Source organism: Saitoella complicata, assembly GCF_001661265.1.
Source record: "Saitoella complicata NRRL Y-17804 unplaced genomic scaffold SAICOscaffold_10, whole genome shotgun sequence".
In the NCBI taxonomy this organism is placed as follows: Eukaryota; Fungi; Ascomycota; class Saitoellomycetes; order Saitoellales; family Saitoellaceae; genus Saitoella; species Saitoella complicata.
The window spans coordinates 1-14,440 of NW_017567001.1; the positions used below are offsets into that span (position 1 = coordinate 1).

At 49.3% G+C, this 14,440-nt stretch overlaps 6 protein-coding genes across 6 annotated transcripts; 3 read left to right on the plus strand and 3 right to left on the minus strand.

Moving 5' to 3' along the window:
- Positions 1-118: 118 nt before the first annotated feature.
- SAICODRAFT_24988 (uncharacterized protein) lies at positions 119-1,059 on the plus strand (the record flags this gene model as incomplete). The annotated part of the gene is made up of 2 exons (XM_019166818.1): positions 119-802; positions 833-1,059. Coding segments are annotated over 2 exons (911 nt in total), but the record flags the coding sequence as incomplete, so codon positions are not given.
- Positions 1,060-4,697: 3,638 nt separating this feature from the next.
- On the minus strand, positions 4,698-6,595 carry SAICODRAFT_34801 (GMC oxidoreductase; the record flags this gene model as incomplete). Its single annotated transcript, XM_019168384.1, has 3 exons — positions 4,698-6,403; positions 6,451-6,485; positions 6,510-6,595. 3 exons carry the CDS (start codon positions 6,593-6,595, stop codon positions 4,698-4,700), a joined length of 1,827 nt encoding a protein of 608 aa, XP_019024417.1.
- A 1,771-nt stretch (positions 6,596-8,366) lies between these two features.
- On the plus strand, positions 8,367-9,780 carry SAICODRAFT_18807 (uncharacterized protein). Its single transcript, XM_019166008.1, has one exon. It carries the CDS (start codon positions 8,472-8,474, stop codon positions 9,660-9,662), a length of 1,191 nt encoding a protein of 396 aa, XP_019024418.1. The 5' UTR covers positions 8,367-8,471; the 3' UTR covers positions 9,663-9,780.
- SAICODRAFT_70905 (uncharacterized protein) lies at positions 9,743-11,675 on the minus strand (the record flags this gene model as incomplete). Its single annotated transcript, XM_019170624.1, has 3 exons — positions 9,743-11,282; positions 11,333-11,494; positions 11,549-11,675. 3 exons carry the CDS (start codon positions 11,673-11,675, stop codon positions 10,063-10,065), a joined length of 1,509 nt encoding a protein of 502 aa, XP_019024419.1. The 3' UTR covers positions 9,743-10,062.
- A 145-nt stretch (positions 11,676-11,820) lies between these two features.
- SAICODRAFT_111905 (uncharacterized protein) lies at positions 11,821-12,635 on the plus strand. The gene is made up of 3 exons (XM_019165319.1): positions 11,821-12,166; positions 12,215-12,458; positions 12,504-12,635. The coding sequence occupies exons 1-3, from the start codon at positions 11,860-11,862 to the stop codon at positions 12,556-12,558; spliced, it is 606 nt and encodes a 201-aa protein (XP_019024420.1). The 5' UTR covers positions 11,821-11,859; the 3' UTR covers positions 12,559-12,635.
- On the minus strand, positions 12,566-14,369 carry SAICODRAFT_18809 (WD40 repeat-like protein). The gene is made up of 2 exons (XM_019166009.1): positions 14,122-14,369; positions 12,566-14,072 (listed from the first exon to the last, which is right to left on the minus strand). Exons 1-2 carry the CDS (start codon positions 14,326-14,328, stop codon positions 12,696-12,698), a joined length of 1,584 nt encoding a protein of 527 aa, XP_019024421.1. The 5' UTR covers positions 14,329-14,369; the 3' UTR covers positions 12,566-12,695.
- Between the last annotated feature and the right edge of the window lie 71 nt (positions 14,370-14,440).

Genomic DNA, 14,440 nt, shown 5'->3' on the forward strand with positions numbered 1-14,440 from the left:
CCCTAACCCTAACCCTAACCCTAACCCTAACCCTAACCCTAACCCTAACCCTAACTCAAGGACTGGGAGACCTTGTGCGAAGCTTATGTTCTCTGTATTGCACTTGAACTCCCTGCAGATGACATCGAGAAGATCAGGGTGTTCTTCAAGACTTTTGTGACCGAGTACGAGGAGCTCTACTACCAGAACAACTTCGATAGACTACATGTCTGCCCTTCGAGCCTGCATATGGTTCTTCACATTGCTGATTGCATCGAGTACTTGGGACCTTGCTGGGTATTCTGGGCATTTGCGATGGAGAGGGTTTGTGGCATGGTTGTGCCTCAAGCCAAGTCGAAATCCGAGTTGAACACCAGTCTTGCCAACTCTGTGCTGTTGGGTGAGCAGCTGAAGCACTTCCAGTACGTGCGACAGACCTCCCCCATGTTCTGCTCCTTTCTGTGGGACCCTGATGTCACTCGATCGTTTGCTATGGAGTGCGAGAATGGCTGGTTTGTTGCTCCCGAGAGGATACTGCACTTGTCTCCACAAGCTCATCGAGATCTCATCCTCTACTTCCACTCTACCATCACTGGAACAGCCCGAACTCTACCAGCATCCGTTGATACAGTACCTCGCAGAGTCTTCGGGTACAAACGCTTCAAGCTGTCAAATGGACGTGACATGCTCGGTTCTGCCTTCAGTCAGAGGAGATCAGATCAGACTCCTGCCTCGAACATCATCCTATACATTCAGGAGACTGAAGGTGTTTACGAAGTCTTCTTTGGTGAGGTGCTGGCCTTTGCAAGACCTGAGTTCAATGGTGAGATACATCCTCTGGCTTACGTATGAGCATACGGGCCTGCCCACCGTCGAAGGAAGAAGTTCTATGTTGCTGATGCCAGACCTTCGGGGAAGCTGTATGAATGGGTGCATGTTGGTGCCATTGAACGATTAGTGGGTAATCTGAGTATGAAGGCATTATCAAGTGAGGCTCGGCTTGGGAGGAAGCCGGTGTGGATCATAGATAGGCAGACTTCTGCTTGGAACAGTACTACTAATCTGATTGCTGACATGTGAGGCCAACAGATCACGAGAGGAGGGCGGAGGAGGTGCTGTAAGTCGCTTCTGGTTATTGTTCTGGTTTTCAGTTTCACCTTTTCAAAAACCTGGATAAAACCAGAACTTTGTCATGGAGATTCCATGAGCCTAACAGCTGCTCATTGAAATTCCAGAAGCGTTCTAACCGTAGGGCACTTTGCGTAGCATTTCATGAACTCTGATGAATAATGTAGTGGATTTTGCATGATACTTCTGTCTGCTTGCTTCGTCTATATCAATATATCCCGCGGAATGTCGAGTATCTTGTCCGGCTATTTCAAGGATTATGTCTGTTACTTGTCAGAAATTGCAGCGCGAGGATCCCCAGGATTTTGGTAATCCACATGACTTTCGTATAGAAATATACCTGGAAAGACAATCCCCAACTATGTAAGGCTCGTGAATTTGCGTCATTTTGACATTTGATGTTGTGTTTACTCCGACTCTTTTCTGGCAATAATCCTCAATTTTACCTGGGATTGCGATTCGTCTTGCCCTGCAGCACTAACGCTCATGTAAACTACCTGATTCTGTACTGGGTAGCATGCACGTTACATGACACCATGGTCAGCATGTAATCAGCATGTAAATTTACGTGACATGTAAACTATGGGAAGATGATGCAAGATGTTTACAACAACAGATTACATCACAGACAGCGTTGTATAATTTACAGACTGATCATAGAATACCATCAAGTGTACCACGTCCATCGCCATCATAGACACAGAAATCCCTTATGGACCCAGCGCTCGTACCCTGTTCGTGATGATTAACCCACCCAAAAGTCATAGATCATGGGCTAAACCCGAATTCTCTTAGGCAAGTGCGTCATCCACGTCAAAACTGCAGCTTCGTCTGGGATTACACATAAACTACATACTACATTCTAGCTTACTACCCTGGGAAAAATTCTAGACTAAAGCGTGGATTACGATACTTGACATTACCATGGATTAAGCCAATTCAAAATATCACGGATTACAATCCCAATAAAATCAGATCACTGTTCAAGAAAAGTCAGAGCGCGATACCTGAGAAAATAGCGTAAATGACACCTATATGTCTTGAAGATGAAGCCGTGCTGTACACACTGTCTGCACATGGAACGCAGATGGGCCTTCTGCTACATATGAACACAATCAACATTACTTAGGGAATGTCCACGACTTGCTTATCGAATTGAGTTCAGGAATTCCCATGAGCGAAAGTCTCACCTTCCATAACATGTTATTTCCACGATCTGCATATGAAGTTTCGGGAACTGAATCCCACAAGCGCTAAGGTCGTAGGGATAGATGATGTCATAAATGCTGTCATATTGTGTCATGTACATGTCATGTGTGTGTAACGGTTTCATAGGGTAAATTTTCCGAAAATCCCTAGGTCCGAACTTGCCCTGCGGACCTGGCGCTCATGGTATTGGATTCTGTAATTTCCATACTAGGAGTTTGGGAATATCCACGTTATCGAACGTGAGACTTTTTGCTCATGGAAAATCTGGAATTGAATTCCAGAAGCGCATCGTATAAATTCCACGAGCGCATGGAAGGGTCCCAGCCAGGTAAACTTGTGATATATATGTTTATCAAGAGCATTTGTTGCTGTAGTAGGGATAGGTATTTCAGTCTGGCTGTCTGGCGGTTCTATGTGTATCAATACTGAGGGTCTATCGGACGACTTTGGGAGTTGTACGTTGATGCCAGATTTGTAGGGTTGCACCATAGAGGTGATCATGATGTACAGGGGCTGTATAAAGGACACAAAGCCTTCCGGACCGCGTACGGATTTAGCTGTCGACATACATTCGTGAATGTTGATTGTGCGGAGCGTCACCTCTTCATACGCATACAGCGCCTTCAAGCGAACGTGTGCCGGATGAGCACGCCAAGGAGAGCCAGATGATCGAACACACTCATGTCAGTCCCCCTTCCTCGTAGATGTCGCCGGAGCTCTTGGCTTAGATTGAGTGCTGCTGAAGAATGCCCGTGGCGCTGCGGGGTATTCTCAAACGACATACAGGAAGTGAGTGAGTTGTCGAGCAGATCTGGCATGGGATCCGGTATTACCTTAAAGCTTGGTCTGATACTGGAAGCATGTACGTTCGATCCAGTTGCGCTTCTTGTACAGTTCTTATTGGTGCCTCTGTGTGGGTAAAGTAACAATTCTTCTTCGTGTAGTTGACATTTTGCAGATGCATATGTCCCACGATTGCAGCAGTGTGGCGGTACGCGGCTGGTGCGATTTCGTGCGCCTGCACCGCGACCGTACTGGTTACCAGTAAGCCGCCGGCTCCTGGAATTTCCATGAGCGCGTGCGCCCTATGATGCGAGTTGTCCAGGATTAAACCCACTCAGTCCTAAAGAAATGTGTAATCCATGTCAAAACCATGGATTAGACAAGGAGCACATGTGGATTATGGAAGTTAGTGTGGTTTACAATCCACCCTAAAAACAACGATGGAAACATGGATTATAGTCCTTGACATTATCATGGATTACGGCCTGGAAAGAAATTCCGCAGTTTATGGCATTATACAGAGACATGACTAGCATACACGACATCATATTTACGTCACAGCTTTCCTATTTGGTTTAGTGTGTGGTATGCGTGGCTATACAGGAATGCGAACATATAAACCAGAGCCCACCAACCACTTGAAAAATTTCCGAAAATCTTCTAAGTCACTACAAACAAAATCAAAGTCAGGTATGATAGATGATACTTCTCTTCAAGTGAGCTTATGCTCACATGTTGAGTTATAGACCTATAAAACCACTACCATGGCCGTCAGGATACTGATAATACACTTCATTTTCTCGCATGTTTGCCCCCATAGTGTTGCGCATTTGCCCCCAATTTATAGCAACTTTCCTGATTTTTCAAGAATCTTACATGATAGAATCATGTATTAAACCCAAAAAACCATGGATTATGCCTGATTATATCAAGCAATGGGTGCGCAAAAGCCTGAGAAAATCAGGTATAATCCATGGTAAAAATCAAGGATTAATCCCACTTTTTGTCCACGATTAGTTTGACATAGGAATATGCTTCTGGAATTCGTTGTGGAATTCATGTCTGGTATATCATGCTTCTGATATTCGACCAGATCAAAGACGAAAATAATTCCAGAAAAAAGTCTTGGAAAATCCATGAGCTTACCCACTGCTCATGGAAATTCCATGAGCGATAGGACCGTAGGGTGTCATTGGACCCCACATTTTTCGGGATTTTGCCTCAAGCGTTCTTTAACTATTTCTGGAAAACGAAACCCCGGAATATGGATCGCTGGCTAAATTCAAAGGTTTCATGTTGGCGGTATCTAGGTAGTATTGTAGGTGCATATATTCGCCAGCAGAGCTTGCCTGTGTGTCGTTGCAAGTAGCTTATATACAGGTATAACGCAAGTATACATGTAACTGCAGACATTGCTCATTGGAAAGCTCCGCGAGCTTAAGTACTCATGGTTTATACAGTCCTGGCGATAAATGAGCACGAAGAGTGATATATTTATGCGATCCCCGATACAATATAGTTGATGATAAAACGTGCATACTGGCTATTCATTATTCCACCGCTTGAAAACGTACATATTCAACCAATGCATCCACAACCTAGATGAGACCATAATCCTCCTTAATCAAGTCTGCAGCCTTTTCGGCCAGCATATATACGGCACCCTGAATGTGCTGGTCGGGTATCACAGGGAAAATAGAAGCGTCTACGATTCTTAAGGCCTGGACACCGTATACACGCAACCTACTGTCAACAACTCCGCCCTGCTCCTCTGGCAGCATCCGAGCTGTACCGCTGGCATGCCACACAGGAATCACGGTTGACTTGATATAGGTCAAGAGTGTCTCATCGTCGGTGATGCTTGCGCCGGGTACGACTTCACCGTTATTCGGACCGAGGGTGTATTGCGAAATGGCAGCTTGACCCAGTATTTCCCTGAGATTCTTGAATGCGTGAAGTGCGATCTGCTGGTCGACTTCGGTGGACAAGTAGTTAAGATTGATAACAGGGGCGTCTTGAATGCTGTCGCTCTGTAGGGTGACGCTGCCTCTGGAAGTCGGTGCAAGCAGTGCGGCAGTCAGAGACATGAAGCTTTCGTTCCTGTAGGGCGGGTACAGAGAGAAAGACGTTGGTAATTGCGATGGATAGTATACACTTTCCCACAAGTATTCGAGATGCGCCTGCTGAGTACGATTCTGCGACTCGTAGATTTCCTGCGCACCTAGAGCTTGCAGTTCGGCTTCGGATAATTGCTGGAATCCGTAATTGGGTCCCACGGTGGATGTCAAAGGTCCAGAATGGTTGGTCGCGTACTCTTTCGCCGCAGCCTGAAGGAGGTCGATACGGTTGTAAAGCTGTGATTCTGAAACATCTACTTCTGTGCGGGCGATTAAACTGAAGTAACAGTGATCCTGTAAGTTGCGACCGATATTTTCATTGACGAGATATGTCTGTAAGCCGAAATCGTCGAGTGTTTCCTGTGGTCCAAGACCGGAAAGAAGCAAAAGTTGGGGTGTTTGGAACACGCCAGCGCTGAGAACAGTTTCTTTTCTTGCAGTGACGTTAACGGTCATGCCAGTGAGCGAATCCATAAAGACAACTCCAGTTGCTGCCACAGTGCCATGGAATTGTTGCTCGAGCAAAATCTGCTGGACCTGAGCGAGGGGTTTGACGGTCAAGTTGGTACGGTTTCTCACGGGCTTGTAATAGCCGTCGTACGAAGAAACTCGACGGTGCAGCGCATCCATGACCATGGGCGCTTCTTTTGTACCAAGAGCGTCTCCAGACATAATGTCGTCGACGATGGAGACATTGATAGCTTGAAGTGCTTCGATGAAGCCGGTAGCAGCCGAGGAGACGTAACTGGGGTATGAGAGAGAGATTGGTCCGTCGGTGGAATAGGCAGTCTCGTTGAACGTTTGGAATGGCGCGACGTCGACCGGAATGAAGGAGGTGCTCTTCCGAAAGTAAGGAAACACAGATTTCCAATCCCAACCTACATTGCCCAGGGATGCCCAGAGATTGTAGATAGTGGCAGACCCCCTGCCGTACAGGAGGCCATTGAGGAGAGTACTCCCCCCAACTCCTCTGCCACGGTGATAGACGATGGTGCGGTTCCCAAGGGATTCCTGCGGTGGCGTAGCGAAGGCCCAGTCCAATTGAGTTCCGAGAACCAGCTGACTTGCCCCCGGTGTAGAGTACGCACCCACAACGTCCTCAGGAAACTGACCCGCTTCGAGGACTAGAATAGTATGACTCTCAATCTCGCTCAACCGGACGGCGAGAGCTAGGCCAGCAGCTCCGCCTGATAGCATTTAGCATACGTTCTTCTCTCAGTTTGAAATTGCTTACCGCCAACGATTACGAAATCATACGCAGCCGCAACACTCAAGCTCGTGCATTCGGCGTACGGAAAGCAGAGACACACGCAAAGAAGAAAGCATCCGTGAAGATAGCGAGAGATAGCCACAGGTAGGCGAGTGTGCAGCGAGGGCATATTTGGAAGTTGCGAGTTCAACAGAGGCTCGAAGGCAACTGCAAAAAGATAATCACGGAGTACGCAGCTGGGTAGCCATTAGTAGGGCCATAGACGGCATTTATATGAGACCGATGCTGATCAGAAATGTATACGTTCGGCCTCAGATAAAGAGATCGGTCGTTTTGGGTATGGGAGGATTGGCAATGAGATATGTGACAGCCGCACACGTTTGCGGCCCGATGCCCCAGTTATAGGTCAACCAACGCGTGCAGCAGCATCGGAGATAGAAATGACCCTATTCGGAGTTATGGCCGAAGATGGTCGTCGTTGTCTAGCTATAAGGGAAGACCACCGCTGTTGCAACGGGTGCATTCATCGTCTACTCTGTTCTATCCCTATCAATTGCGATGGCTAGTTATGCTGCTAGCGGGAAAGGAGGGTGAGAGTTCAGGAGTCACGTTCGATGGAAGACGGGAGATTGGAGGAGACAGTTACCGTACAACTACAAGCGTCAACAACAACCTTGAATCTTTACCAGAGTAGAATCTTTGCTGTCACTTCACGTCGACATCCGCGTCATCTCTGGCTAGCGGCGGCAATTGGCATCCGCGACCGGCACGGAGTACGACAGCCGGCAAGCAGCAGCAGCTCGACTCGACACATCAATTGCAACACCTAACATATGGACTCACCGTTCTTTACGTGTAACAGAAACAATTGGCCGAAGTGTATGCAGTGTGCCTGCTGGAAATGGGGAGACGGGACTGCTTGGAAAGAAGCTGGGGATGATTGGGAGGAGGAAGGTGGACTGTTGAGGTCGAAACGATACGATCGGACCGTATCCGTGAGCCGCCGGAACCGCAAGGTGAGGTATTACGACAATGCAACTTGCTCATGGGATGATGCCGTCGTATGGTTCCCATCCATAAGTTACGAAAACGCATACAGAATACGGAATCGAGACGCATGGCTTCGGTGAAGTGCGGCTGTGTCGCGGTTCTGCCAAGTACGGGTTATCAGATCAAAGCCAATTGTCTTGGCAAGCCGCGGTCAGCCGCAATACGGTACTCAGTATATACATGCAGTTAACGTTGCTGCGGCCGTATACCAAGCTTCGGCACGCGAACACGTGAACGTCGACTGCAAATACAGTGACTGAGCTTTAAAATAAGAATCGGAGGGTTACATGACACTGTCTCAAGACTACGTGCCGAGTATACCAAGGCTACCAAGGCTACCAAGCATAGCAAGCATTGGCGATGACAACGACACGTCGACGACGGCCCTATAGCGAGACGGTCCTCCATTGGCAACGGCAAGTAACATGGCCGTGACACATCGAGCTCGGCGAATCGGTATTTGGCATCGGGCCGAGGGATGCGTGGAGTTGCATGTGGCCAACGGCGGCGCGCAGTAGCCGATCCCTCGCTTATGAATCGTGCGTGACGCTGCAGTCGAAGTTGACTGACCGTGAAGAAGACCGCGTAGGAGAGAGCGCAAAAGACGAGGAAACACCTCAGAGTCGATGAAGATGACGTTTGTGATCGTACTCGTACTCGTCTCCGTATGACTCCGTAGTCAGCGCTCGTAACACAGTGAGTGGCAAGCACCACATGGTCCCTAAATTAGTAATAGATCGGTGCGCGGTTCTCGGGCCGATGTGTGCAGCCGATTGAAGCTTCTGCTTCTGGCGCAAGTCTTGCTGAAAAATACATCCACCCGGTCCGACTCACAAAAAAGGGGAATGGGTCCGAACCCGATTACCCTATAACAATCACTCTTTCTTCCTCTACACCATCGAGTGCTGTGCACCTAGCCATAACAACTTTACACCCTTCTGAATACCCGCATATACGACCGCATTCACATCATAGCATACAACCCCTATCAATCAATGTCAGCCATTCCCGCCGGTCAGGACTATATTCTCGCCGTTCCAGCACCAGTTGGAAAGCTTCATCAGGCGCGTCGTCGCCTTCTTCTCCAAGTTCAGCGCCTTGAATGCTCCTCTGGACGTCCAAGGGCTGTGCCTCTCCTCAACCTCAACGTTCGCCAACGCTCCGGTTCTGACGTCAACGCCGCCGAGGTCGTCTCCACCGATACCAACAAACGTGTTGCTTCTCTTCGTCTCTCCAAAACAGCAAACAAGCGTTGCAGCATTGCTTCTGAAGCCTTGGCTGACAATGGTGGCTGCGTGGAAATGACGCACGGTACCGACAACTGGATCTGGGACGCGTCGCCTCTGCTGTCAAACACCGACAAATCATTCAAGGGGTGGGAGTTTCGAGTCACCCTCCCTGGCCTTCACGGCGCCGACAACACTGCGGTCGTTCGCTGGACACTCGTCAAGAAGGCTCGCCAAGAGCGTCAGCGCATGATGACCGAGTCCGGTGCTTCATCACCCCGCCCCGACACCCCGGCCCGCTGCAACTCTTACCCTCCAGTACGCCCGAGCTTCCAGTCAATGCGTCGTCATTCGTCGGCCGCCACACAGGGCGCTCCTCCGGCCAAATCTGCATACAACTGGAAATTCACCATCGTTCGTCTGCCCGGATCTGCTCACAAGGTTTCTTCGTCCAACATTGCTCAAGCTTACCTCGGTCCTCAAGCCTTACGTGTCTTGGGCCACCCAGCTACGAACATCACGCAGCTGATGGGCGATGAGGTAAAACCTATCATGAGTCAGAGACGTTTCCCACCAGGGCGTGTTGTCGAGTTGATCCTCTCAACTGCTCTATGGGTTGCGATGAAGGAGGGCTATGTGAATGCTACCGTACCACCAGCTCTCCCGCAGTGCGACCCGTGCGCCGAGCAGCAGGCGCAACAGTCGTCTATGCCTCGCTCATCCTCGTCACCACTCTCGCCAACTGGACCGCTTCCTGTACCCAGGTCGCCAAGATCGCTCTCGGGTGAGACTCTGCATGACTCTCATCACTCTGCCATCACCCCGCAGGCCACAGTAGTCAAGGTTGCTCCTCCAATGAAAACTGGACATGGCAAAAAGATGCAGCGCATCTTGACTGTCCTCACGCTTGGAATGATGCACACAAAGAAAAGGCAGATGGCTGGCGCAGCTGTCGCTTGATTGAAAAGGAAAGAAAAAAAAAAAGAGATGGAATTGGATGGAACTTTTGGGTCGGCGTATTATCATTATCGGGTCTTCATGCATTTTCTATTGGATTGAATGGGTATGGCTACGGAGTTTTTGTATTGTGTTTCTTTTTCATCACCGCTGGTCAAGGTCAGGGTCAAAAGCATTCTTATCGCATTGCGTTTTCTGAGGTTAGGGTACGACACTCCTCTCTGCTAAATGAGATTCTCTTATCAACTTGAATATTCCTTTCCTTGTCGAGATCAACACGGATCGTCAACAGTAAAAAGTTAGCTAAACATATATGGTATCCAAATCAGCTGGGCAGTCGCCGACACAATATGCAAAATCCCCAGTAAATCCCAATATCAAATCACACCGACCTCATTACCACTTACATCTCATAGGTAAGGCACTCGACGCACTCTAGGAACCTCCAAATCTGGACGTGAGTTAGCTTACCCGCCCATTCCTTTTCGACTTCCAAAGTTCCCCGGTCGCCTGCCCAGGATAAGACGTTGTTACGCTGCCGCCGAGACATAACTCCCTCAGCATCAAGTTTGCTCAACACCCCCAACCAGAGGGCATGGCTCAGCTTTCCTGGGAGCTTATTAGCAAGCAATATGGCCCGCCCAGCACGCAACAACTCCAAGCTCGCAATCCACAAAGCACTGACAGCAGGTCCTTGATCTCTGATAGCTGATCCTTGAATTTTAGAGCGAAGACGTTCCAAATCAACAGGACCTCCACCTGTAGAACGCTGACTTGTGAAACTCTCCTTGCGTTTGTTCATGCTCAAAGCGGAGGCGGAAGACTCGCTCGTGCGGCGACTCAAAGGCGAACCTGGGCTGTTCGTTCCTCCCGGGTAGCAGGTCATCATGCCGCCGTTCGATCGAAACCTCTCCGCTGCCTCGAGTAGCTTCCACCCGGTGTGCGAGATACCACGGTTTGGAGAGTAGAGGACACCGTAACACTCTGCATCTGCTTCTTCCTCATTGGCAAAGTCCAGACCTTGACTTTCAATCGTCGGCATCAGGTGACTCGGCTTGAGGGGAGGGAGGTGCGGGATAACTTGGTCCGGCACCGGATGAGCTGGGAGGACGTAAGAGAGGTGAAGCGCACCAACGTCGGTAACTTCGTTGTCTGATAAGAGAATGTACGGGATGGATCGCATACCATGAAGCAGACCCATAGACGGTTGTCGCATGATTGACCCCGAAAGCTTACGTGTATAAGTCAAGCTTGACCTCGAGGGCGTGGAATGCGCCGAAAAGGATGTGTTGGGCGACGAAGCTCGACGGTCCCCTGAAATTTCAGGTTCTTCCTCTTCGCTTATTTCTTCATCATCAAGACTTCCGTCATCATCGCTCAAGTCTGCATGAATGCTCGTGCGAGGTAGGATGACAGCAGGTTCGGCCGCGTAAACCCTGCAAAAGACTTCAAAACCTTTATCACCCAGTTCGTTGCTTGAAAGGTCGAGCTTGTGAAGCATGGACTGATCACGGAATGCATTAAGGAAGATCTCGAAACAGGTGATTGAGATGGTCCCCTCCATCGTAATCTTATTCCGTTGAAGCTCCAGTACCTTGAGCGTCTGACTGGAGGAGCGGATGACTGTGAGGCCAGTTGGCGTCTGTTCAAACAAATACTGGATTGATTCTTACCATCAACCAAGTGGACTAAGCCAGCAGCTGTAATGTCGTTCTCTCCCAAATATAGCTCTTCCAATTGAGCTGCTCCCTTCTCAATGGCCTCAACCAGACCTTCGCACACGAACTGGAGTCCTTCGTCACCAAGGTGCATCTTGCTCAGGTTGAGCTCAAGATCTGTAGTGTGCAATCAGCCGTGGGTCTACAATAAAATGATGACGAATGACTCACGAGGATCCCGGATAGGGGTCCTGGAATTGGCCTTCTTCAACAGGTCCTTCTTAACGACCTGGCCCAGTTTGGCACCTGAAATCTTTCGAGCGGTATCTGACAAACGGTCAATTGCCTCCTCGTACATTTCCTAGAGCATTTACGCACAATTGAGCTTCATCTATAGATGGGATGGTTGTCGTCTTGGAGGTCGTCCGCGTCCGTCCCCCCCCCAGAAGTAAGGTTCGAGCTAGAGGTAGCAATCGCGGACCAGGGTGCTGTATCGATTGCGCGCGATAACAACCAGGAAGACAACCACCAGGACAATTGCAATGGCAAGAAGGCCAGCAACGGTCAATCGAAGGCCTTCTTCTACGACTACCTTCACTATTCTGAATGATTCAAGTACTATTTTTGCTGCTGATCCTGTGCTGACCGACGATGACGACGAGAAAAGCGCGAAGGATGGGGGTAATGTACAGTTCCGGAAGACGGCAAGCGTCGGGGACGATGATGCCGATACTATAACGGTTCTATCGAACCAGTTCAGTCAAGCTGGATACCTTTCCGTGGCTGATCAGAGCGATTACACCTCACCCCATGTGCCTTCTTACCCTTCTTTTGATCCACGGCCGGATGGTGCGCATTTATCCCGGTATATGAATTCAACTGACCATGTTGTGACAGGTTCTGAGCAAGAACTCCCTACTTCAGTCACGATCAATACTGGGACACGCCGTGTAAACGTGCCTCTGGTCTTCAGGCCTCCTCGATCACAGCAAATCGCGTACGGCGGCATGCACAACCACCCATTTTACCGCAGAACTATGCAACCTGGTGTTCACCCACCGATCGAACAATGCGTCATGACGTCGAACGGAAACGGTGAAGGTACGCCGAAGCGGAGTTTCCTGGATAACTTTCTGCATTTGTATGTGACCTCGTTTCGTTTATGACCAGAGCTGACTTCTCGTAGCTTCCGTGTATGCTGTTGTTACGAAGTCGTGGAACCAAACCAGCACATGTATTGATGAACTTGGCATGACTCCTGAAGCTGGTTTCTTCTCATCGCAGTATGTATTTTCTATGCTCCGAGCAATCAAGTTCTCCTGTCGTCTGCTCTCGCGCTTGCCTTAACCCCATCAATAATTCAGAACCCCAAACCATGCTAGAAAAACGTACAATCAACGTCAACGCCAAAGTCATACACCACAATGCCCGCCACACTCGAACTACTCATGATTCGTCTTGAATCGAACTGCAAACGGAAGATCTTCGCCTGATGATGATTACCCAACTGCAACGCCGAGCCTTCTCTGGTACTATCAAGATCCCAGATGCGGATTGTCTCATCGTAACTTCCACTCACGATCCTCCGCATTGCCGATGACAGCTGGATGGTACGGACCAAACTGTCGTGACCGCGAAAGGCGCGGAGCTCACTACCGTTCAGGTCAAACATCTTGATGCTCTTATCCGATGATCCAGATACGATGTATTGGCCATCAAACTCGATGCATGCAATTCCGCGCGAGTGGGCAAAGATATCGCGGATGACCTCTCCTGTCTCAAGGTTCCAGACCTTGATAACACGATCACCGGAACCGGATACGATAATGTTGTCCTTGAACTGAACGGCATTAACCGCCGCACTGTGCCCTTGGAGCACCCGAATGCACTCGTAGTTCTCACTCCGCCTGTCCCACACGCGAATCGTGCAGTCCTTTGAACACGACACAATGTACTTGTCGTCAAAATGTAAGTTGAGGACAGATTCCTGGTGTCCTCGCAGAGTCGCCTTTTGGGCGCCAGTGAACATGTCCCAAATGACGATGGTACTGTCTGACGAACCGCTGATGATGATGCCCTCCTTCGCGTCGAACTGCAGACACAGCACCGATCCCTCATGACCAACGAGCTTGCTGTGGTATCGCAATGTCTTCATATCCCAGATGATGATCCTCCTATCGCGACTTCCAGTAACAATCCAATCCTGGTCGAATTGCACGGTATATATGCCCTCCATGTGTCGCTCCTCCTCCGGTCCATCCAACCCGAACTCAAACATCCTGCACTTTCCAATCTTCCAATTACGATCCAGTTCTTCGTGTAGCTGGTATAAGTATTTGTAGTCGAGTCGAATGTCACTGGTTGTCATCCTTGCTCGCTGAGCTGGAGACATATCTGCCCGAGCACAGTACTTTAAAATTCCACCCTCGTCTGCGGTAACGTGCGGATATCGAGCATTTACCTCCTCCTCAAAATGCCGTGCATCTTCCACTGTCGTTGGTGTTGCCGGCCCGCCAGTCTTCAGGTCAACTCCTTTCTGCAGCATGTGCTTGGCTTGGAATAACTCTTGCGCAAGCTTCTCCCATTCTGCAACAGTCGTGTCATTAACAGTCCATCCTTTGCGATGGTAAAGCAGCTTCCACAAAAGAGGTTCCATGGCAATGCGACGCCATGATTTTGATACCAGGCCGCATGATAATAGGGTACGAGCATCGAGAAAGGAGAAGATTATGACGCAGAGTTCTTGAGGGAGGTGCTACGCACATGTCAGCATTGAATGCGCCGAAAATGCGAGAACAACTCACCGATGAAAAGTCCTTGTGTAAATATGGATATAATCTATCCTGTACGTTGGTAATCTTACCCAATGGCAAACTCAGCAGCAGCCTAAATGCGAACTCCTCTCGCTCCTCCTCTGGCAGGTTGAACGGCCATATGTTCCGCTCAATCTCGTCGTGCACGGGTATATGGTTGGCTGAATACTCCCCGAGGGGAATGCCATGATCTGACATCCCAATCGTTCTCCTGTATGATTCTTGGTGTTTTCTTCGATATGCCGTGCGTCATCAGCCGTTGTGGCGGGTGGGTGTATCTGCCTGGGCAATGCGCCGCAAGGAAGGGGTC

Bases quoted from the DNA above. Each gene is read 5' to 3' on its own strand.
- SAICODRAFT_18807 (XM_019166008.1), top strand. From the start codon at position 8,472: ATGTCAGCCATTCCCGCCGGTCAGGACTATATTCTCGCCGTTCCAGCA.
- SAICODRAFT_111905 (XM_019165319.1), top strand. From the start codon at position 11,860: ATGGCAAGAAGGCCAGCAACGGTCAATCGAAGGCCTTCTTCTACGACT. The intron at 12,167-12,214 runs GTGCGCATTTAT...ATGTTGTGACAG, and splicing joins TTTTGATCCACGGCCGGATG to GTTCTGAGCAAGAACTCCCT. The intron at 12,459-12,503 runs GTATGTGACCTC...GACTTCTCGTAG, and splicing joins CTGGATAACTTTCTGCATTT to CTTCCGTGTATGCTGTTGTT.
- SAICODRAFT_18809 (XM_019166009.1), bottom strand. From the start codon at position 14,328: ATGTCAGATCATGGCATTCCCCTCGGGGAGTATTCAGCCAACCATATA. The intron at 14,073-14,121 runs GTGAGTTGTTCT...ACATGTGCGTAG, and splicing joins TACACAAGGACTTTTCATCG to CACCTCCCTCAAGAACTCTG.